This window comes from Zootoca vivipara, chromosome 10 (assembly GCF_965207765.1).
Source record: "Zootoca vivipara chromosome 10, rZooViv2.hap1.1, whole genome shotgun sequence".
Taxonomy (NCBI): Eukaryota; Metazoa; Chordata; class Lepidosauria; order Squamata; family Lacertidae; genus Zootoca; species Zootoca vivipara.
In genome coordinates this window covers 35,858,123-35,882,529 of record NC_142593.1, presented here as the reverse complement: position 1 = coordinate 35,882,529, position 24,407 = coordinate 35,858,123, and the positions used below count along the sequence as shown (strand labels likewise).

General features: G+C 41.6%; 1 protein-coding gene across 1 annotated transcript in view; it reads right to left on the bottom strand.

Annotated features, from left to right (window-relative positions):
- THBS4 (thrombospondin 4) overlaps window positions 1-23,873 on the bottom strand; it is a 37,089-nt gene extending 13,216 nt beyond the window's left edge. The window contains exons 1-9 of the mRNA XM_035100058.3: window positions 23,571-23,873; window positions 16,251-16,454; window positions 10,056-10,303; window positions 7,900-8,005; window positions 5,509-5,603; window positions 4,631-4,682; window positions 2,956-3,128; window positions 2,187-2,324; window positions 913-990 (exon numbers count right to left, since the gene is read on the bottom strand). Of these exons, the coding sequence (XP_034955949.3) occupies window positions 913-990; window positions 2,187-2,324; window positions 2,956-3,128; window positions 4,631-4,682; window positions 5,509-5,603; window positions 7,900-8,005; window positions 10,056-10,303; window positions 16,251-16,454; window positions 23,571-23,664 (1,188 nt within the window). The 5' untranslated portion in view covers window positions 23,665-23,873. The remainder of the gene's footprint in view (window positions 1-912; window positions 991-2,186; window positions 2,325-2,955; window positions 3,129-4,630; window positions 4,683-5,508; window positions 5,604-7,899; window positions 8,006-10,055; window positions 10,304-16,250; window positions 16,455-23,570) is intronic.
- Between the last annotated feature and the right edge of the window lie 534 nt (window positions 23,874-24,407).

Genomic DNA, 24,407 nt, shown 5'->3' with positions numbered 1-24,407 from the left:
GTAACTTTTTAATCCTTCCGCAAAATTAATGGATCTAAACAACTAATTAACAGTGTCTTTCTGTTTGTCGCTTCAAGATAAGAAAACTTTCTCACAACAGTAGTGTCACTGATTTGTTTAATTTTGGAAGACAAGCACAGGGAGTCTATTCCAATATGCTGTATACTGCCTTGATATATTTTTTTATAAATGTGTGGATTATAAATACTTAATGAATAAATGAATAAAACTGTGGTTAAGAAGAGAGGGAGAAATTTACACTGGGGCAGGGAGGAGGGACCATGCAATACCCATGGCCCAATTTGATTTTGTTGAGGTTCATTAAAGTCTACACAGATATTTTAAATCTCTTACTGAGAACTGTATGCAAAAAAGGTACACACAGACCTAGTATTACACCCACCAAGGCACATCCTTGGACACTTGAAAGACATGTGGCAGAGCACATTGTTTTCCCCCAGAAGGTGCTGGGGTCAATCCCTAGCATCTCCCAGGGAAAAAGACCCAGTAGCAGGTGCTGAAAATGCTGAGGAGCTGCTTACTGTCAGAATAACTAATATCAAGCTGAATGGACAAAGAATCTGGTTTGGTTTGCACAGGGAAACTTTTTCTGGTTAATGTATCTGGTTAGTATAATATATCTTTCTTGTTGCAACCACATGGATGGAATTCCCTTTTTCACAGATGGCAGAAGAGGAACACACTGGATAATGTCATTACGTGGAAGGGGACCAGAACAGGACTACATAACTATTTGCTGGCTTCACACAATCGTTATCTGGTTGGCCTTCAAGTGAATGTTGTGCCACCGAGTCTATAATCACTTGACGGTGGATTGTGTGAACTGTCCCCTTGTTTTGGGACAGCTCCTCAAACATACAGAATGACAATCTGACATAAGCATGTGCTTACCACAGTGTTCACACACTGGGAATTGGGAACACAGCCCCCATTTCCATTGTTCTGACATTCATCTACGTCCAAGCAGATCTAACACAATAAAAACAAAAACAAGTTAGGTTCAGTGAGTCAGTTTTTGAAGTATAAAATAACTAGCATAAATCTGTTAAAATTTATCAGTTTGTTTTTTAAATATGGTGTTCATGCCAATTGTGAAATGGTCTAAAAAGCACAGCAAAAGGTCCTTTGATCATTTCAGAGTAGTAGATAGATCAACTAATCTCTGCTGTAGCTGCTGAGCTGGTGTAATGGAAAACATTCCATTTTAGAATCATAGAATCATAGAGTTGGAAGAGGCCACAAGGGCCATCCAGTCCAACCCCCTGCCAAGCAGGAAACACCATCAAAGCATTCCTGACAGATGGCTGTCAAGCCTCTGCTTAAAGACCTCCAAAAGGAGACTCCACCACACTCCTTGGCAGCAAATTCCACTGTCGAACAGCTCTTACTGTCAGGAAGTTCTTCCTAATGTTTAAGTGGAATCTTCTTTCTTGTAGTTTGAATCCATTGCTCCGTGTCCACTTCTCTGGAGCAGCAGAAAACAACCTTTCTCCCTCCTCTGTATGGCATCTTTTAATATACAGTAAATGAACATGGCTATCATATCTCCCCTTAACCTTCTCTACTCCAGGCTAAACATACCCAGCTCCCTAAGCCATTCCTCATAAGGCATTGTTTCCAGGCCTTTGACCATTTTGGTTGCCCTCCTCTGAACACGTTCTACTTGTCAGTATCCTTCTTGAACTGTGGTGCCCAGAACTGGACACAGTACTCCAGGTGAGGTCTGACCAGAGCGGAAAACAGTGGTACTAATACGTCCCATGATCTAGATGCTATACTCCTAGAAGTTCGATAGTAACAATGAATGGATGCCAGTTGCGAAGACAATATGAGGCATGTTTGGCAGTTTCAAGTACAATAAGTGTGCTAAAGTAGGTCCTGCTCTATGGCAAGTTTTCTAATGCAAACTGGAAAATTTCCAGTGCAAATCATGGGAATCTTTTTCCAGAAAAGCCACATCTCTGTCCACAAACAAACCTATTAATACTGCCTTTAGTTAGGCCAGCATTATTTTGCCATACATTCGGAAGCAGCGCAGACATTTTTTTACAGACATCTCTGTTAAGATCTTTAAGAGAAATCCATTCAGCTGTGCAGTGCAGCCATAAACAGATACAGAGCTAGACTTTTACTAGCTTTTGATGGATTGCAGTGAGATCACACACCTGTTTGTTATTTTTGGCAAAGTTGATTCCCACTCCTTGAACGCTTTGCCCGCTGTATCCTGGTGGGCAGGCCTCACATCTGAAACCTGGAGCTGTGTTCACACATCTCACCCCTGGGAAGCATGGATTATACCGGCACTAAAAGGCAAACCATCAAAGTGATTCAAAGTACGGTACTAATTATATAGGTTTCAGCCAGCAAAGTTAAGAGTCCATTTGGACATTTGCTGGAAGCCTATGCTCTTCTAACAAATACTTCTTACACTGGAGTAGGCAATCTTTTTTTTTCTCTAGAGGGTTAACGCAACCTCACAAGAAATGGGCATGGGGCAGAACTAGCAGTGGGTAGGGGTTATAATAGTAATTTATAGTAAGAGCAGTCATGGCTTTAGTAAACATGGTGTTTACTATGGTAGGAAATCCTCTACCTTTCTCCCTACTTCTTTATCATATTTTTCTCCTGCCCCTGCACCCTTGTCTCTCTTTTACTCTTGCAATGGAGATAAATTGGAGAAGGAAAGGGACATGAGCCAGATAGCCCCCCAGGCCACATTAAACCAGGCTGAGGGCTGCATATGGTCCCTGCACTCATTTTCTAATGTACAGTAATACCAGGAGAAGGGGGACTCACTCTGAGCACCAGGAATTTATTTACCCTTGGTCATCAATTGACGAGACACCTTGGATTTCTCTAGCTCCAGAATTCATAGACGGAACCTCTCCTTTCTCACTGGGCTGTGTGCATGGGTGCTTTTAAACAACATTTTACCTCATCAACATCTGTGCATGTAACTCCATTTCCAGTGAAGCCTTCAGGACAAGGCCCACACTGAAATCCATCTGCCGTGTCCATGCATCGCACCCCTCGGAAACAAGTGTTGGCTTCACATTTGGGCTTACGAGGCGGTGGGGATGGTGTGGGGAAATTTCCAGCTCCCAAACCTGTGATTGGAGGTAGAGCAATTTGTTTATTTTTTTAGTAATCAGCTGCTGATCAGTAATTCCTGAGGTAAATGTTGAACATTTGCACCACGCATGGCAATGGATCAATCCTCTTGTTGGGTTGGGTATCTTCTGAGATAATTGTGTGAAGAACACAACATGTATCCATTTTGCTTCTTGCACACACTACAGTAACCACCACGACCAGCTACTATTCTAGGCTCCAGATTCAGTGAAGACCTTGGTGCAGGTAGTGCTCAATGAGTGTGTCACCAGTGACCATCTCCCTCCAAGTGCAATCTGACCAGAAGGAGACTGCAAACCAAGTGATGCCAATCCTCTTTGCTCTTGCCACTGCTCTTATGCTTAGAGAGGCCAGATAAGCAAGCAGCAATAGCAAGGGAATGAGGAAAGGGGCTATAGGCATCTGGGAGTCACACCATCTGTGGTGCTGGCCCCATCGGGGGCTCAAAAATACTGACTTTTGATGTCAGCCCTGCCCACCATTCAGCCTCCCACTGCCTGTCCAGGGGTGGGGGTCTACATGTGTGTTTGTCTCACAACAATGCACAAAAAAAAATCAAGGCACAATTTTCTACATGAAAGCAATAACTCTGAAAGGTGTGGCTCTGAATTCTGCATGGGACAAGGCATTTCAAACTTGTCTTCATGACTTCTCTTGTTTTCCGTTTAAGAGCAATGGGCTGATAGTTTTGCAGCATCCTCCCCCCCAACCGAAAACAAGTATGAAAGGCTAACAAGTTTACTATGGCATTATTCCATTCCTGTGGAATAAATTCCATGAAATCTTATGCCATAATAAATTTTATAATGTTCAAAGGTGCCGAAATACTATTTGTTGTTTGTGTTGACAGGTATGTTCTCTGTTGAGATGTGCAGAAAACAAAACTACCTAGAACTGAGTTATTTTCCGTTTGGTGTTCAGGCGATCAGTATATTCAGAAGAATGTGAAGCATCTCTTCACTTTCAGTCATTTAAGCTCCAGTTCTATGCACACTTACCTGGGGGTAAGCCTCACTGAATGGTTGGTTGACAAATCTGCCTGTCTCTGGAGATAATGGAGGAGTGCTACTGTGGCACTGTAAGTAAGCATGCATAGAACAGGATAGTATATTGTTTTAATCTGCCAATCAGTCAGTTAAAAACTCAACTACTGAGTCCCACCAGCAGAAGCTCTGCACAAGGACTTCCACTTGCTCAGCAAGGCTTTCCCCCTATGATACCATGATATTAGCTCAGGAGAACCCCTGGAAAAGTTGGGGGGGTAGGAGAGCCAAAATGCTCGCCCTGACGGAACAAACACATAAGCATGTTGAATTTCCCCCTATGTCTACTTGGAAGTCCTATGAAATTCAGTAGACCTTACTTCAAGGGAAGTGTTCAGAATTGGTTTGGCCAAGGACAACAAATATTACTTTTTCAGTTTGATAATTTGGTTTATACCATCATATCTTAAAAAAGGAAATACAAAAGTGCTTACCACATGCCTGACATTCAGCTATTGTGTTCCTCAAAAATGATGTTTCTTTAACCTTTGAAGTATATAAAATAAATACATTCATCAGGTTTGTTTTTCTTTAATTGCCACTATGACTATTACAGAAAAACCAGACAATGCACATTATACAACCTAACCAATAATACTGCCTAATTTTCCAAAACAGTTACTTGGTACTGTTTTTGGCATAATTGTCCATACTGGACCTTATGACAAGTCATCTCCATGTAAACAGTTATGATTTCATATTTTAACCTCCTCCTATCTTCAGCAGAACCACTTAGAGCAGATAGTGTTCACCGCAGCTCAAAAATCCCATCGGCCTTCAAACAAAAATAATAATGCAAGGCTTAAACTTTAATTTGGGCTTTAAATGTTTTTGGAGTGAACTGTAGACACATGCCTGAGCTCAGCCTTGCCTCATTTAATTGCCTTCACATATCACTAAATCAGCTCCAGGAGTCTTCATGATTTTCCCAAGTCTGGAAAAGTGTGCAGGCTCAGGCCATCACCATTCATAAATAACTTTCTTTCTTAGAATTTAATCCATGGAGCCCAGTGGTATGATTCAGGAATGAACTATGCCATGCACATCCAAAAACAACCAAGTCTCTCTCTTAAATTGCAGTGGACTATTTCATTACCTATTTCTTAATGTAAAGGAAAGAAGTTTGCCCAGAAGTCTCACTTGTAGTGTGTGTTTTTTAACGTTGTACACCGCCTTGGGATCTTTGGATAAAGGCTGGTATATACATTGAATAAATAATAATAATTGTGGGTGGAACTTTGGCAGAAATAATAAGATACCCATTTAGCTAGTGGTCAGCAAAATAAATGTTATATAAACATGTGTCTTATACCTGCTGTCGGAGAAGATCTTTCACATCACCCAGTATTTGGTTCATTTGCATCATGTGACCTAATAACTGCCTGTTAAAGTCACTTGTAGAGACACCTATAATAAAATGAAAGTGATGAAAAAGTGTAATGCAGAAGTTCAGAAATCCAACAGTATTGACACTTATCTAACCTCCAAAGTGCTTCATATAAGTTCACAATTGCCTAGAATTTGGACCTCTGCAAACTTACCATTTGTCTCTACACATGTTTACTCTGAGATTCCACTAGTTTCAATAAGACTTATTTCCAGCTAGATTATTATTAGTTTTGCAGCCATGCAGCCCTATCTTATACGTGCTTATTTGGAAATAAGTCCCTCTGTTCGACTGAGGCTTACTCCCAAGCAGCCTTGGTCTAGTAGTTCAAGGACTGCATTGCAGCTTAAGGGCCAGCTCAACCCCTACAGAATCAAGTGATCGCTTAAATGTGTTAGCAAGCCATTCATGGATCAAGCATTACCAACATCATCCTTGCACATGCAGATGGCAGCAAAACTGGAAATGATGTCACCATCCACCAATGACAATGCCACTCATCAATGACACTCTATATAATAAAACGTGGCCTGCCTTGAGAGGACTGTGTGGCCCTGAAAGGTAGCATAGAAATACCCAAATAAACAAATGAATACATGCATGGAGGGAACTATCAACACACAATTAAAGTTGTTGAAAGAAACACTGGTGTTGTACTGACATTCCTCACAGTAAGCATGTAAAGAGTGGGCATCGTATACATATGAGCACATGCACATGAGGCGCCTGTGTGGCATCGGTGTTTCATGCAGCAATCTTAAAGTGCAGAGCTCTCCTAAACAGAAGAAAGGCAGCTGCTACACAATTCTGTGCATTAAAATCCAAGACACATCAGCTCTCCCAAGATCAACCACCAATGACTTCATTTCAGCTAATACACAAAACACAAAAAACGCCCATGATATGATTCTTTTCTCCCCAACATATGCTAAAGCAATCTAGTTTAAATTGTTTTTGGCCACTACTTTGATATCTGCTGAACAGGTTTACTAGAAAAAGACTAGAAAACATGCCCATAGAACAATGCGAGCCAAGTCAATGCTTTTCTAAGAACATACGCATCTACCCCGAAAGAAGGATGAGCTTCTTCTTTGCATGACTTCATACCTTGTTGGCATAGAGACAAAAGAATCTGGTGCCCTCCCTTCAAGTCACTTCCCATCCTTATCCAGTGGCGATTATTACAAGCCCCTGCTGCCATGCTGTCAGTCCTCAGAAAGGGAGGACAGGGAAAGGAAATCCAGCCGACAGACAGACACTGAGAGATCGAGCTGCTATGAAGTGGCATTTGCCACGTTGTATGCAGACCTGTCCAAGATTAAACTCAGGGGGAAGCAGTGCTGTCAAAGGTCTATCTTTGCACAGTCTTGATTGGCTGGTGGATGCAATGTCACAAATCCAACTCCCCCAACATCCTTGGTGCAGTTTTCCAGCTCTTTTTGCATTGATTTCCCTCTTTAAAAAAATAAAATGAACAAAAACAGCAAAAAAAATGCTTAAATGCAGGTGCGGAGTTCATGGTGAGTTTCAAAACTTTTGAAAAAGGTGAACACCTAGCCAGGGTTATAGAACTGAGCAAAAATAGCCTCCTAAAATTATTCATAAAATGGAGGTAAGTGAAATTCCAATAACAGGTTTTCTTCCTCAGATAACCCTCTTCTGAGAAATTTCTGCCTCGTGAAACTCTGACTATCCATGTGGGTTTGTGTTTTCCTGATTGTTTAATGTTTCTGGTTTGGATTTAATATATTTCCTAAGGCAGTTGCCTAAGGAACAAGTCGAAGGCGCTGTTTATGTTTGGCCTGGTACAGAGGACACTGAGAGGATACAATAGCCATCTTCAAATATCTCAAGAGTTGTCACAAGGCAGATGGAGTGAGCTTGTCTTCGACTGGTCTGGAGGCTAGGACCTGAACCAATGGATTCAAGTTACAAGAAAGGAGATTCCGACAAAACATCAAAAAGAACTGCCTGATAGTAAGAACTGCTCAACACTGGAACAGACTTCCATGAAAGATGATGGACTCTCCTTCCTTTTTAAGCAGAGGTTGGATGGCAATCTGCCATGTGTGCTGTAGTTGCAATTCCTTGCCTTTTTCTCATACGTCAATTGGAGAATTAAAGTACAACATCTGGTGTCGAGGGCAAGACGTGGCAACTCTACTGCTTAGTTATAGACTTTATTGGAAGGATGGTATATCTTTGCTTCCTCTTGCAGTACAGCTAGGATAAAAATAGTCACTAGGAAACTCAGTTATGCTCTGAATACAATATTACATATGCCGAAGTACACTTATTTTGTAATATAAAAACTACCTGGATATTGAACTGCTGGCTCAATCTGTGGAAGAAAACAGTCCTGGAGGCCAGCTACTTGGGACAATGACCCTTTTACTACTAGCTTCAGTTCCTCCAAAGTGTCCTGCAATGACAAAAGAGATTTGGGGGCATGACATTAGGAAGAGGTATCCTAGCTTCTCCTTTAGAAAGCTCACAACAGTTCAAATGCCTTTCATGACCTTCACAAACACAACAGGCAGCGGCAAGAACTTTTTGTTAAGGGATGACATACAAATGCTACTAACGCAGAAGCCAGTAATAGGTGCGTCTGTATGTTGTATGAATGAAAATGTTCTTGCTGCAACAGTCACAGGAAAAGCTGCTTCCCAAGAACCTGAAGGATATGCATTTTGGTTATGACCAGCTAAGAAAACTTAAATGTGCCCTGTATCTTAAAATATTGGTATCTTTACCAAGCAGAGATTAAGTAGCTGCCCTTAGGGCAGAGTTCTTTGACCTTGTGTCTCCAGGTGTTGATGGACTAAAACTCCCATCAACCAGCTTAGCCCAATGGTCAGGGGACTTGTAATCCAATACCTGGAGGCCCAAGGTTAAAGAAGGCTGCCTTAAAAGGTACAGGCCAGCCAGATTATTGTCCAAGACAGAATTTCATCTGGCTGGCCTGTTGTCAGGATAGAATGGGGCTATAGAGCTTTGGCCTCTGCCATCAGGACCTTGAGACACTAGGAGGTCATTCTTGCACCTCAGGAATAACATCAATGCAAGGAGGTGACGAACCTTGCACCACCCGTCAGCCATAAAATAAGCAACTGCAAGGAATTTGTTTCTTCATTTCCAACCAGAAGGAACACTTGGCTCCTCTTGGGACTGCAGAGCTAAAGGAATGCAAACATGAACATTCTGATCCCATCCATCAGCCAGAGAATGGAGGGCTGCTGGGTTGTGCAGGTTTGGGGGCGTGTCTCTATGTGCCTTCTTCAATTACAATCATTTGATCAAAGGCAGAATATATTAAGTGTCAAACCAGGAAAAAAAATTCTATGTGCTACTGGTATCCGCCCCCCCACCCCCCCACCGCTTTCTATCCATTGCATCGTTTTTTAAAGCAGAATGGGGTACTTTGCACATAGAATCATAGAGTTGGAAGGGTCCCCAAGGGTCATCTAGTCCAACCCCCTGCAATGCAGGAATCTCAACTAGATCATACATGGCACGTAGCCATCCAACATCTGCTTAAAAGGGAAAGAAAGTTCACTTTCTTTCATGGGAGTCACTGATTATTATTATTTTTAAAATCAAAAATAAATTAAAGTTGCTTTGTGGCAGAGGCAAAAGGAATACTGCACATGCCTAGGTGTTAGCGTAACTTTGTCCATTAACTAGAAGAGAAGTTGGTTTTCCTCATAAAAGTACACAGAGAGACAGACTCAGTTTGAGATGCCAGGGTTGTTGAAAATAAAAGTTAGCAACCCTAATTGGTCTCCTTTTATATATGTAAGAAGTTCTCTGGTAAAAAAAAAGTTAGGTAAAGGACCCCTGCATGGTTTAGTCCAGTCAAAGGCGACTATGGGGTTGCGGCGCTTATCTTGCTTTCAGGCCAAGGGAGCCGGTGTTTGTCCACAGACAGCTTTCTGGGTCATGTGGCCAGCATGACTAAACTGTTTATGGAGCAACAGGACACCGTGACAGAAACCAGAGCGCACGGAAACGCGATTTACCTTCTGGCCACAGCGGTCCCTATCTATTTACCTGCACTGGTGTGCTTTCGAACTGCTAGGTTGGCAGGAGCTGGGACAGAGCAACGGGAGCTCACTCCATTGCGGGGATTCGAACCACCAACCTTCCAATCGGCAAGCCCAAGAGGCTCTGTGGTTTAGACCACAGCGCCACCCGCATTAGCAACCCTAATTGGCCTCCTTTCATATATATAAGTAGTTCTCTGGTAGTGCCACAGAGCTCCTCAGTTGCAAGGCAGGGTTATACTCGCGAATCTCTCTCCAAGAGGACCGAGGGGAAGAGCTTGACTGATGAACTCATGAATCTCCCCTGCTCCCTCCTCTCCATCCTGGGCTTGACAAATGAAGTGCATGTGTCTCCATCCAATCAGCAAGCACCCTGACATGAGAGGAGCTTCTGCATGAAGATTCCATCACTCCTCTACAGCTGCTCACCTGTGATTTTTTCTGCAGTGTTCGTAACTCCACTGCCTCTGAGCTTTGTGACAGTCCTGAAAAGGCTTTAGGCAGATCTTGAACGGAATCCATCTGCACACAGTCCACATACAATTCCGCTTTGCTGGAGCCACGTTGCAGGCCGCTTAGCCTGAGAAGGACTGAGCGGCGCTTCCCATCTGCCAGGGGCACATTGCTGAAGATCACAGCATTTAACTTCCCATCGCTCCTCAAATATCGAAGGGAAACTAGAACAAAATAACATTATTGTAAGGCAAGAATACAGTATAATTGGTATACAGAGGAAGTTTGTGGAAAGTTAAGGAAAGCCAGCTCAGCTTTTCTTGGTTTGATCGTGTCTGTTGTGACAGCTCTAGTTAACAAATCACTTGTAAATGCACATACCATGTGGAGTATTGTCCTAGATGCAGATAAAAATAAAATAGCTACCACTGGGAGGGGGCACCCATCACCTCCAGCTCTCTCCATGATCACAGATGCACAGGTTGGGAGGTGGCCAAACGCAAAAAGAAGGGCCTCCTACACCTTTAGAAGTTGTGTGGAAGAAGGAATTTAAACAGGGTTCCTTCTTCTACACAACTTTTATCTATCAGTCATCTGCTTGATACATCTTTTGAAGACATATTTTGCCCATGCCTTTCCCCGATCCATGAAGCTGGTCCTTTTATGCATGCTACAATGTTGGGCGAAAAATTTCTGCATTGCAGAGGGTTGGACTAGATTATCCTCATGGTCCCTTCCAGCTCTACAGTTCCAGGCATTTCTGTACTTTTAATCGCTGTTTAATTGCTTGTTTCATTGTATATTTTTATGTTTTTTAAATGGGTTTTCATTTTAATTGTACTCTTTCACCACTTTAGTGGTTGCAACCCTGGGGTCCTTTGAGAGGAAGGGCAAGATAAAAATTTTAATGATGATGATGATAAGCAATTTTGTGTTTCCTGGTATGTTAAGAACCATTTGGATCTATTCTTATATATTAAGTGTTATAGAAATGATCTTCAATAAATCATGAATGTAGGAGTTCAGTTCTCTTTTGTATCTGGCCCTTCTGGTTATCAGATTCCGTTTCATATTATTAAAGCAGAAATAGTAAGGACTGCAGCAGGGTTGGCTAAAGACATCTGGAAAGAAAACTCCAGAGAGTACCCCTTTCCCCATGCTAAATTATATGCAGTAACTGAACAATTTGCAATTTATTGCCCTTTAATGTAGCTCCATATTTGCTCCCTAAGGACCAAACTAGATGTCATGTGTGAGATATCAAGTCCCGTTTGCTTTTTAGGAACTGACCCCACTATCTCATTACAGGATAAGATCTGCCCTGATGGTTTGTTAAGCGAAGTTACAAAAGTTAAGACCATATAGCATTTTGTCTACTAAAAGGTGCTATGTAAGTGGCAACCACATTAGAAGAACACTGAACATGCCTTGGGGTTTCCCCCCCTTCGAAAATAAAAACAACTGAGGGAAGAAACAGTAAGAAACAGGACTATGTTCTCTGTGTGCTGTAATCCTTGTAAAAATAAACTCGCCCCCTTGCGTTATTTGCCCCAGGAACAAAGCTACCAGTGATCTCCTATGGAGCCATGTGTTGTTAGGACCTGGGATGCAACAGACAAGAGGAATCTCGGCTGCCTTATCTACTGCAGATTTAAAGATATGTGAGCATACTCCAGCTTTGAATCTGGCAAGGCCTATAAGAAAGATCCTGCATCTGGAGCAAGACTGGATAAATCCAGCAGAGAATAAGAGGAAAATAGATAAAGGAAAGGGTGGAAGAACTCACAATTGGCCAATGGCCATGAGACAGGATTGCCGGAGGGCAGCTGGATTGGATGGAAGATCAAGGTTCATCTGAGGGGGTGGAATACTTCTTTTGGAGAGAGCAGAAGGGGAAATGCTTGCTAGGAATGACCAAAGACATTATTATATTTAAACCATCTGTGTTGCTGCACCCTTCTATTGCAGGAAAAGTTTTAATTTAATGGTGCCAATGGACAATGACGACTTCAGTCGTTTTCACTGTGGAGAAAACCCAGAGTCCCTGCTGCTCTGCTTATGAAAGGCAGTAAAAAAAAAGTTTCAATTTAGGATACCAACAATCCTGTGGGGAGCTGTTGTTAAGTGAGCACACACAACCTTTAAAGAAAATGCTATTTTTAAAAGTTGGGCAGTCTTTTCTCTGAGTGTATATCCAGGTGAGAAGGTCAGGAGAGAGGGAAAAGTAGACATGGAGGTATCTGGGGAGTCTGCAGGATATATTTTGATGGATTAGCATATGGTTTTGTGATCACCGTCCACTTCTGGAACACTATTGACTTGGATAAAAAAAATACTTTCATTTCTCCATTTTTTTAAAGCAGTCCTTATGATTTGAGAAGAATATTTTAATGCATTAAATTCAATAGTAAATTACAAATTCAGTCGTCAATTGATAAATCACAGAATTTATAATGATAAACATGCAAGATTCATCCAAATCAGAATGTGTTCAATGTTTCTGCAGAGCAGCATTTTAGTGAAGGCCTTTAATGTGATAGCCAAGCATATATTTGTTCCTTATTAACAGAACTATAACATTACCCCTGAACCACCATCAATTGTTTATACTTGTATAAATGTACAAATGTAGTGGTGAAGGCTATCGGTAGGAGAAAATAACAGAGACCAGCCAGAGAATACAGTGATACCTCAGGTTAAGAACTTAATTCGTTCCGGATGTCCGTTCTTAACCTGAAGCCATTCTTAACCTGAGGTACCACTTTAGCTAATGGGGCCTCCCGCTGCCCCCGTGCGATTTCTGTTCTCATCCTGAGGTAAAGTTCTTAACCCGAGGTACTACTTCCAGGTTAGCGGAGTCTGTAACCCAAAGTGTTTGTAACCCGAGGTGTTTGTAACCCGAGGCACCACTGTACTTCCTTTATGATATGTGGTAATGGAGACAATGAAATTAACCTTATCACAAGCAGCTTCTAGCCTGCCTTCTATAGCAGTGGTTCCCAAGCTCCTCACCCACCCACCCTAGGAAGGACCACTTGAAAATTGCTGATGGTTTTGGTGAACCACTTAATGATTTTTCAGCCTGTTGTAGCAATTGCAATGCACTCTGCTATATGCTGTAACTTTATTTTTATAGTTTCTTTTTTTATAAGACAGTAAAATACAACAGAAGTAAAAGAAGCAATAAAATACAATTTAAAATCAATATTAAAGTGAAACTGATGGACCACTGGTGGTCCACGACCAATTTGGAAACCCCTGTTCTAAGAGAATTCTTCTTCTCTTTTAGGAGAGCGAGAGTGAAATAATCATGAAGGACAATGCAGTCATGAAACCGAGAAGGCCAGATTGCAAGCGGATTCTGCTTTAATTTGTTACACTCCTAAGGGAAACAAGCGAAAAGAGAGATGGCGGGGAGAGAAATGTTCTGGAATAGCAAAACATTACACAGAGGAAAAAAGCTACCAAACTCTTGTATTTTTTTAAAGCAGGCATCCCCAAACTTTAGCCCTCCAGATGTTTTGGACTACAATTCCCATCATCCCTGACCACTGTTCCTGTTAGCTAGGGATCATGGGAGTTCTAGGCCAAAACATTTGGAGGGCCACAGTTTGGGGATGCCTGATTTAATGGGTTCCTTGAATGCATATGTTGATATATTGGTATAAAACTGTTCTATCATATTAAAAACAAGCAAATAAACATGAATTTTTAAAATATTGCTCCTGGCAATGGCAACAGGCACAAGCCAGTAAGCACCCATGGCAGTCAGACCACACAACTCAGATGGTCATCATATCCCTGCTGAGCTGCCATAAATTACTGCTGGGCTGCACCTGGCTTGGTGGACCACAAATGGTGCAATATCACGGCCAGACTATCTCTGTCCAAGAATCACTATAGTTGACGTAACAGCTACAGCTGGTAAAAGGCACTCCTAGCAACTGAAGCTACCTGAACTTCCAGCAACAAAGATGGATCCAGGGACACCCACAAACTCTGAATGTGTTTTTTCAGAGCAAGTGCAACCCCGTTGAGAATAGGCAACTGTCCAATCTTCTGGACATGGGAATCACCAAACCACAGTCCCTCTGTACTCCCAGGGTTCAAGCTCAGATCATTAGCTCTCAAATATATTTGCATTAATTTTTATATCACTAACATTTTGTTCTAAAGCAAAACACATGTTCTTTATTTGCTGATTTATAACAAACTTGTTTATAACAATTTATTATTATACTATTATTAATATCATCATCATCATCACATTTCTAAACCACCCTTCAATCTGAAGGTTACCAGGATGCTATACAACTAGTCCAATAAAATAAAACGTATCAAAATTGAAAGGAGAAAAAGGAATTTCAGTAGAATATAATTACAACAGAAGTCAGACTACCTTACATACTCTTCCTATCCCCCATAGCTTGAAGAAGCAAATGGATCTTCACTTGACATAGCAAAGATGCCAGTGGAGTGGGGAAAATGTATCTTCAGTGGAATTGAGTTCCATAACTAGGGTGCCACAACAGCCATGAATTGTTTGACTGTAGAATGGACCATGTGGACCAATGGAAACACTAGCAGGGCCTCTCCTGCAGACCTTATTGCATGGGACAGCAGATAATGGGAAATACTCCTTCAAATATTTGGGCTTCAAATATAGGGATTTATACCGTGGAAGTAGTCCCTAGAGCAAATCAGGATCCTGTGCAGCTCTTTAAAGATCTGTGTAATATTATCCTATTTTGTTGTGGCATTTATTAATCTAGCAGTTACATTCTGCAGCTGCTGCAACTTCTGGAACGTCTTCAAGGGCAGTCCCATGTAGAGCTACATATGAGGTTACTAGAGCATGTAGTACTGTGGCTGGAGTATTGCAGTCCAGATGCAGTTGTGGGTGGTGAATGAATTAGAAATACACACTCTTGCCACTTAGGTCACCTGGGCTTCAAATGACAATATTGGCTCTAGAAACAACCCCCGACTACCCCTTTAGGCAGCAATCCTACACCCACTTGCCTGGGAGTAAGCCCCTTGGCTTCATATACATACATATACAGGGTTGTAGTGTTAGCCTGCAATCCTATGCATGCTTACTTGGGATTAAGTTCCATTTAACTCAGTGGGGTTTACTTGTATAGACCTGCACTTGATCCAACCAAATGCATTTTAAAAGGCTCACCTTTTAGTCAATCAAAAGTTTTTAAATCTATTAGTCTAACCAATCACTCACGAGTTGCAGCCCCAATGTAAAGGCAATTTAACCTAACGTTTCTGTAATTGGTTAGCATGCAATTTTAGTTAGTAGGTTTATTCTAATTTCACAACCATTTCTCCCTTTGTAGAGAACACCACACATTTTACATGCTGTACATTCATGAATTTACCATAGCATGGCAGAGTTCCACACAAGTCAGCGCTACGGCTCTAAACAAGCGCATTCCACTCAGCCAAGAGCATTTTCTGTCATGTGGCTGATTTTATAAGGCCTTTGCAACAGGAATGTTTATCTTGCACAGTCAAAGCTAAACTTCGGGATCAACTAAATTAAGTTCCCATCTTTCATATGCTGAATGCAGCATGTGCGTGTATCTATCAAATTCCTCAGTAATTTGAAACAGTGATTTCCCAAAGGGGGAAAAGGAAGAAAGAAAAACCTTTGACTTGGTTCTTTGAGAACCATTCATCACCGCCAGTGGGAAGTTTGCTGGCAGAAAGATGCCAGCCCCCATCTCCCAACACGGGGAATCAAGACTGTTCAAGAACGCAGAGACAGGATGTTGCCATAAGCTAATTCTCGTACTGAAGCATGGAATTCAATGAGTATGCAAGTAGGCAATAAAAAGCAGTAGCAAAGTGTTAGAATTGTATTTACATTAGCCTTCATTCCTAGTCTCAGTACTGATAAGACTCCAATACTGCAATAAGCTCTGAGCACCAGAATTTAGGAAGGATATCAAGAAGCACAGAAGTATTCAGGAAGTGTTTAAGAGGATGGTAAAAAAACAATTCCAGGAGTAAACATTAATTAAATGAATTAAAACTTCACCCAAAAATGTAAGCTAATTGTAGAAGATTTGTGTGAGAGACCTTCTTGAGAATATGCCCAATAGAATCACACCTATTCATTGCTTTCACACCCACCCACCCGACTTTTGAAGGACTTACCTTTATTCACCCGTCCCATAACTGTGAATTCAAAATATTTTCTGTTTTCAGTGGAGGAATATAGCCCAAATACAACAGCTGTGCTTTTGGGTTGCAGTCTGAATGTCGACAGCACGTAAATTTCATTCAGTGTAGAATCGGCCAGTGTCTGTTGCAAGAAGGTTTTTACTAGCCTCTGGTTGGGTGTAGAAAGAAGATCAAAAACTATAAAGAGATAAGAAGGATTTCAATAAGTTGATTATTATAAATACAGTAATATACAAGTGGGACTTCAATAAAATGGTGCAGTTCACCCTTGCAGCATGACAGAAGCCTGTAATTTTATCAGGATAAGTTGTTTGTTGTTTACTGCTGTAACAATTGTTTTCTCAAAATGTATTTTCTGTACCATGAAAAATAAATAAAAACAAAAAAACTAGGAATGCTCCTGTTTCAGTTTCTGGCCAATCAGCTATGTCCTCCTCCAGGAAATTCCATTTCACCACCAATATTACCCCCAACTTTGCACTTCCCCTTGCCCAAATGCCAACCTGAGCATTTAAGGGCTGATTTAGTTCATGGAGAGAAATGGAGCTCTGCAGCTGCAGATTCAAACTGCCTCAAGCCACCTTAGTTGGTGCGAGTCATAGCTCAGTGAGTGGTAAACCACATGGTTTGCTTGTGGAAGGTCACAGATTATATCCCAGGCATCTTCTGTTACAAGTACAGTATCTTTCAGGTGGCATGTTTGGGAACACCTTGAAGCGGTGGACAGTTTCACTTGTACCGGTAGTACCAAACAAGAAAGATTTATGGTCTGATTCACTACAAATCAGTCATCTGTTCTTTCAGAAGAACTTACAAGAAATTCCTTCTTGGGCTGGCTTTTAAAGAGGTGAGATTTTATTCTGTTTCGCTAAAAGGAAAGCTATTGCTTTTTCCTGCTCTGAGTTTTTGATATGGAGGTGGCTACAGATACAAATAAATCAATAAATTTCCAATGATTATTAGTGTTATTTAAAATCGCCCTTCACTAACCCAACTGTGTTGAAAGAATGAAGAGTGTTAAGGGACATGTCACCAATCTCCTGGTGAAAAGTACATCAGGAAGATGGGAAAGACTTATACATAATAAGCGGCTATGCTTATTTTATGCTTGTTGCTTATTTGATTGCAATAATTTCTTAGATTGCTTCAAGTCTGAGCTGAAAAAAAGTTTAATAATCTTACTAATTGTAGCAAAATTAAAATGCGTTCCTTCTGGATATACAGCTCTTTGAATTAAACTCATGTGACTTTATAGATGCCAAGAATCAAATTAACCTTTGTTTTTTCAGGAATTAACATGGTGCTAGCTCCCTGACCAAACTGTACTCATATATAAGCCACAGTGCAGATACTGTTGCCTGCAAGCTTACTCTGTAGGTAGTACATTTTTCACAGTAGACAGGACTTATTTCTGGCTCTGGGTGGAGACAATCTGGATTTAGCTAAAGAGCACAATTCTGCTGGATAGTATTTTGCTGAAGTGAGTGATCACTGAATATACAAGGTTATAAAACTATTTGCTTATTAAAAGTGCCATATAAAGAGACAGTGGTGAACAAAGGCCAGATATTTGTAAAGAACGATAAAACAGCAGAGCACACACATTTAGAAGCAAAAACTGGGTCTTGGCTTTTTGATTCAACAAGAGAGAAAGAAGAGGCAAAGGGCACTGTGATACAAGCAGGTGGTTAGATACCATTTGTAGATTTATGCAAGCAGGGACAGTCTTTGTGCTGCTGGCTTGCACATTCCCCTCTCTTACATCACACGTATTATAACACTATGAAATACAAGTGCTTCACATGGAAGTCTGCACATTGTTGAAAGGTTTCTGGGATTCCTTCTCCAAAAGCAGGAAACAAATTGATACAAATTGAGCTTTCGTTGGCTTCCATTTAGAACAGATGCTGTTAGATTCCAGCTCCCATCAGCCTCAGCCAGAACGGTCAGGGATGATGGGCGTTGTCATCCAAAGGTATCTGGACGGTCAATGTGCTCCTCATACCTGAATCAGAGCACCTGTTGCACACACTATGTTTATGTGTGTGGTACAATGTGCTTATTCCTTAACCATGCTGTATCTTCACCAGGATGTGTGAGACCAGGCCTCTGGTTTCAATCTTATGAAGATGGGGAATTGTTACCTACCGATTTATCCAATAGCGGAGTGGTAAATTACCACAATGTAATAATCCTGCCATGCGGCATAGATTATTTAACATATCTACACTTGACTGAAAATCTGAGAAGTGGTAAAATTATTTCCATCAGTTGGCAGCTTGTTACAGATAACCAAATTACTAGGTGGGATTTAAACGGACGCCATGTTAAATTGCCTTTGGGTAAATGGTCTTCTGAAGCCACACACTTAGCAGTGCTTATTTGAAGAACTAACTGCTGACATTCACAGAGGTTAATTATCACAGAAGGGCTGAACATCTACAAAAGCTTAGTAGCCTGCAAGTGTACACAGAATGCATGACTTCCCAGAGTGAATTAAACCAATTGTTTATGCACTCCAACAGCCACTTGGACACAGATTGGTAGCTTTAGAAACAGATTCTCAAACTTTTCCAGAATGGTGAGCCTCCAACTCAAAATAGGGGGGTGGGGTGACTAACTTTTCCAAGTGTAGTTTATGAGGGGACAATGATGCATTGGAAACTTAGAAGCACAACCCACACAACGTTTAATGCTCATTAATTTAAAAGGAAAATAACAAAGGACCTCAGACTGCAACCCTTTACTCACTTACATGGGAGTAAGCCCCAGCAAACTCAATGGGACTAACTTCTGGGTACGCATGTATAGGACTGCACTGCTTCACTATAGTGGGATTATCCCTTTATGAAATAATGACATTTCATTGGATCATTATTCTCTAACAGAAAGCATATTTTTCCGAAGGCTCTTTGTGATTTTAAGAAGCTTTTGTTAAATAAAAGGTACAGATTCCTTTGGAATAATGCTCCTGACAGTATATGTCATTCCAGTGCCTTCAAAATGGAATCCTGTAAACTTTGTATTTTGTCTTTAAATATTTTCCTGTCCTGTGCTTCCACCTTCTGTTTCTGCTCACATTTTGCTCACTTTCCTGCTCTATTAACAGTGCAGGTCTCTTGCTGTCTACTCAGATGTAAATCCTATTGAGTTTAATTACGGTAGGTTACTCCCAGATATGTAGGGACTGCAGCCTCATTATCTTGGGTTTCACTAGCAACCGCCTGTACTTAAATTTAGGAAACCATAATGAAGCAATTAAGACAAAACGAAAAACCCTTCACAGTGGACAATCTTACTGTTGCAAACTTCTTTGAGGACTGTGGGCACACTCACAATATGACCAGTGATAGACTCCCCCCCCCATAAGAATCTGAAAAAGCTAAGTCTCCTGAATCAAAACAAAACCCTCTTTCCCACATCTGTTCTGTTAGACCACCACAGGTTAGTTTTTTTCCAATTCAAGTGAGGTTAAAGCAATGCAGCCCCAGAATGGTGAGAAGGCAGCTACAGGTCAGGAAAATCAATGGGAAAACCCTGACTGCACACATTTTTAGATAGATATTAGGGTTTGTAATACTGTTGTTTCAAGTCTTGTGCATATTTGCTATGCATGCACCCTTAACTTCTTTAAAAATTAATATCATAAAGGGTTCAAAAATTAACTTTATAATAAAACAATGTAATTTTATAACCAAACTTTTGAACTGTTTCCCTCTATTCATTCATTATTCTCTTTGGTCATGGTTTTGCAGTTGGTCATAGACATTGTTTTTCTTTGATATTCCCCCCCTCCCAATCCTCTGCTCCACACTAACCCCTTCCAGCCAGTGGATTAGGGGTTTAAGATTGCTCTGCTGTTTACTTATTAAATTATAAATATTTATAAATCATCGGGTGGGTGACCACAAGCTTAATGTGAGTCAACAGTGTGATGCAGCAGCAAAAAAAGCTAATGCTATTCTAGGCTGCATCAAGGGAAGTAATAGTTCCACTCTATTCTGCCTTAGTCAGACCGCACTTGGAATACTGTGTCCAATTCTGGGTGCCACAATTTAAGAAGGATGTTGACAAGCTGGAACATGTGCAAAGGGCAACCAAGATTATACAGGGTCTGGAAACTAAGCCTTATGAGGAGCGCTTGAAGGAGCTGTGTATGTTTAGCCTGGAAAAGAGGAGACAGGAGATATGATAGCCATCTTTAAATATTTTAAGAACTGTCATATGGGGGAGGGGCATGCTTGTTTTCTCCTGCTGTGAAGGGTAGGACTCGTACCAATGGCTTCAAGTTACAAGAAAGGAGATTCCGACTAAACATCCAGAAAAACTTTCTGATGATAAGAACTGTTCAGCAGGGTCCCATGAGAGGTGGTGGACTCTCCTTCCTCGGAGGTTTTTAAACAGAGGTCGGATGGCCATCCATCATGAATGCTTTAGCTGAGGTTCCTGCATTGCAGGGGGTTGGACTAGATGACCCTCAGGGTCCCTTCCAACTCTAAGATTCTATGGTTCTAGGGAGGCATACAATAGGTTAATACATACAATAATACAGCTAAAAAAAATTAACCTACATGCATCATCACAACATATTCAACATTCTACTCATCAAAATAATTCCGCTTGAAAAGCATGAAAGAGATTCTTTTCCATTTCATTCCATTTATTTTAGATTTCATTCTTACTCATACCTACAGCCTTTGGGTAATGCATGAAAGGAGTCAAGGTGGTTCTGTTGATTAACTGATTAATCTCGAACGAATGATTCTTTAGTGTCTTCACAATCTATCATCACACAACTCACTAAACAGCTTGAATTTAAAAACATGCCCTTTCTGCCAAGGTAATTAAGCACCAGCGGCGCATTGTGCCTGTATGGGAAAATCAAACCATAAAAATGTGATCTGCAAACAGGTATCAGCTACAAAAACTTTTCATACCTATTTTGAACAAAGTACTACAGAGTCTAGGGCTTGCCAATCAGAAGGTCGGCGGTTCGAATCCCCGTGATGGGGTGAGCTCCCGTTGCTCGGTCCCAGCTCCTGCCAACCTAGCAGTTCGAAAACACGTCAAAGTGCAAGTAGATAAATAGGTACCGCTCCACCGGGAAGGTAAACAGCGTTTCCGTGCGCTGCTCTGGTTCGCCAGAAGCGGCTTAGTCATGCTGGCCACATGACCCGGAAGCTGTCTGCGGAGAAACGCCGGATCCCTTGGCCGGTAAAGCGAGATGAGCGCCGCAACACCAGAGTAGTCCGCGACTGGACTTAACGGTCAGAGGTCCCTTTACCTTTAGTATGCTATTGTCCTTGTAATATTAACAACACAGCAACATATGAGACACTACTGTTTAAATCAAATCATATACAGTAATGAATGCCAATTCAAAGCTGAGTAATTATCCCCATCTGGAATCAATAATAAAGTATCTCCAGGAACACCACCCTAACCAGAGGTAAATTACACTGGATGTATCTAAGGCTGTCCCTCTGCTTATTAAAGGCTCTTTGACCCGACAGTGGGGTTTTGTCACTGGAATGGGAAGGCAAACTATTTTCACTAATTCACCCTTCCCTGGTAGCTCCCTATACTGTTCCAGTGAGTCTCCCAACCCCTGGGAGCAAATTGGGAACAGATGAGGGCTGCAGCTGTTGAGGGTGAATATGAAAAAATCACATTCCTTACCTTTTCTGCTAACAGAAGCCTCTGCTGCATCAAGTGGTATTCTGTCACTAAATAAAACCCCAAGTTTAATGGAATTTAATCACTAGTACACCAAATTTTTGAAGCACCCCCCCCCAAAAGAATCCAGATAGCTATAGTTTAGAGGCTGCAGATACTCTTACTGAATGAGGTTCATACCGGTAATATGTCTAGCAAGGATTTTACAGGTGTGGTGCTGACTTTATGTGGAATTGCCACCCCAATGAAGCCCAACAGGATCAGGCTCTGGCTGAATTCAGGTGAGCATTTGACTTGCACACACGCACGCGCACACACACTTCACAAGGAGTTCGGAAGCTTTCACTTCCATTTTTTATTAACTGCAATTTGTCTTGCTATCTGAATATGACAAACTGACTTAATCGATTTGTCTGAAACAAATCAATTTCAAGCCTTAAATTATAAAACTACCTTGTTTCAACAAACAATAGTTGAGATTAACCACAGTTTAAGGTTACAGCACAAGACTAAACTCTGGTGAAACATAGTCAGAAGCATAGTCAGATCTTTTTGCAATTGCTTCAGGAGAGGAGAAGGAGAGGGGAAGAATGAGAGTTCACGGCTCAACTAGGCTTCTTCCTGTCACAAAGAATATAGTTTATTGTGATGTGTCAATGCAACAAATATATGGTTTCATATAATCGGGCTTTTTCAAGTAGCACTTAAGCTAAATTTAAGTTGATTCATTTGATCCTGGTCAGGCTTTTGTTTGTTTTTGTTGACCATGGTGGCTATTATTATTGCAACTTTTGTTGTTGTTTTGCTTGTGCTGCACTGTTTTTCATTGCTAGTTTGTTCAATTTTTGATTTGATTCGTTGTTTTGTCTTTACAAGGTAAAGTGGCATATACATATATATATTAATGAAAAAATTAATATCCAATACTGTATTCACATCATTGCTACTCAAACAGGCTAGAACCCTATATATAATAATATTGCCAGTAAAGCAATGGATGTTTCCATTCCTAGGCAAGAGAGTAGGAAAAGACCAGAGGTAAAGCAAAATAAAAGTACACCCTTGTGCTCCTACAAATCTTTTTGAAGGTTTGAGAGTCTCAAGAATTTGTGGAATGTGTTTCCACATATACAAGCATCGAATCTTTTTTTAAAAATAAAATAAAGGGCTTTACTATCCTTATTCTAAACAAATCCTTCAAAAGAAAAGCACCCAGTGATTCTGATTTTGCTTTATCAAAAATTCCGTTCTAAAGGAACTCCTTAAACTTACGGTTTCGTAACAGTACAGTTACCACCACCCATTACAAAGGTGGCTTTAAAAATTAACCTCTTTCGTCAAGTCTGATGCTTAAATTCCAGCTGCTCCCTTTTCTTTTGCCTCAAGAGATGGATGTGGGGCACCCCACCAGAGTTGCTGCCATATGTTTCTCATCAAATCTCCTGTTTCTGGACAAGAACGTCTCCCTTAATCCTGGTGGGAATTCCACTGTCGGTTACCTATTTCCCTATCCTTGCCTTCTGTAAAGTTCAGCTCCACCGAGGGAAACCAGAGGCTCCCCCCCCCCTCAATTTTTTTTTTTTGGGACGCCTCCAAGTTGGGACTGTTGCTTCTTACCTTGAGGAGAAGAAGGCTGAGCGTGAGTGGCCCCGCCAGGGCAAAGCTGCAGGGCAATCTGCAAGAGGAGGAAGACGGCTTTGCGCTTGTTCATCTTGCCCAGCAGTCCAGCGAAGGGAGATGCCCAAAACCTGTGGCTGAGGAGGAGCGGCTGCGGCTGCTGCTGCACACTCGAGGCTCGCCTCGGACAGTGAGAGGGATGCTTGCGGGGATCTGTTCTTTAGGAAAAAGGCATGGAGGCACGCGGCGCTCTGCAGGTTCCTACCTGTTGATCGGACACCGGTTCACTGAACTGCAGCAGCCCCGACCGGAGCTGTTTAAATGGGAGAAGAGACAGACCCAAAGCCGGGCTCTGAGGGGCGGAGCGAAAGGCACCGGGGCTGCGAGCCATTGGCTGCGCCGGGCGAGGCGCGCGCTGCCTCAGGACCGGGAGGAGGCGCTTATGAATCTTGCAAAGGGCAGAAAAAGCGCGAAGAAGCCTCCAAGCTCTCCCAACTTCCATCCAGTCTCAATATGTTTGTGCCAAATAAAAGGGGCAACACGCTCAGGCACGCTGGGAGCAGCTTGGACGCAAAGTCCTTCTCCAAATCTCATACCTATCTATCGATCTTGATGCTGTGATCATTGTAAATGGGGGAAAAATGGCACCAACAGGGTTGTGTGTAAAAGGTTGCGGTTATAAAAATGCATTTATTTGCTTTATTTATATTTGTTTTTATTACACGTCCATCAATCGTTCCCACCTTCCCTGTGAGGTGCTCCAGGTGGTGCACGTGGTTCTCCCTGTTTTAGCATCGCCACAGCCCTGTGAGGTAGGTAGTTAAGGCTGCAAGATGG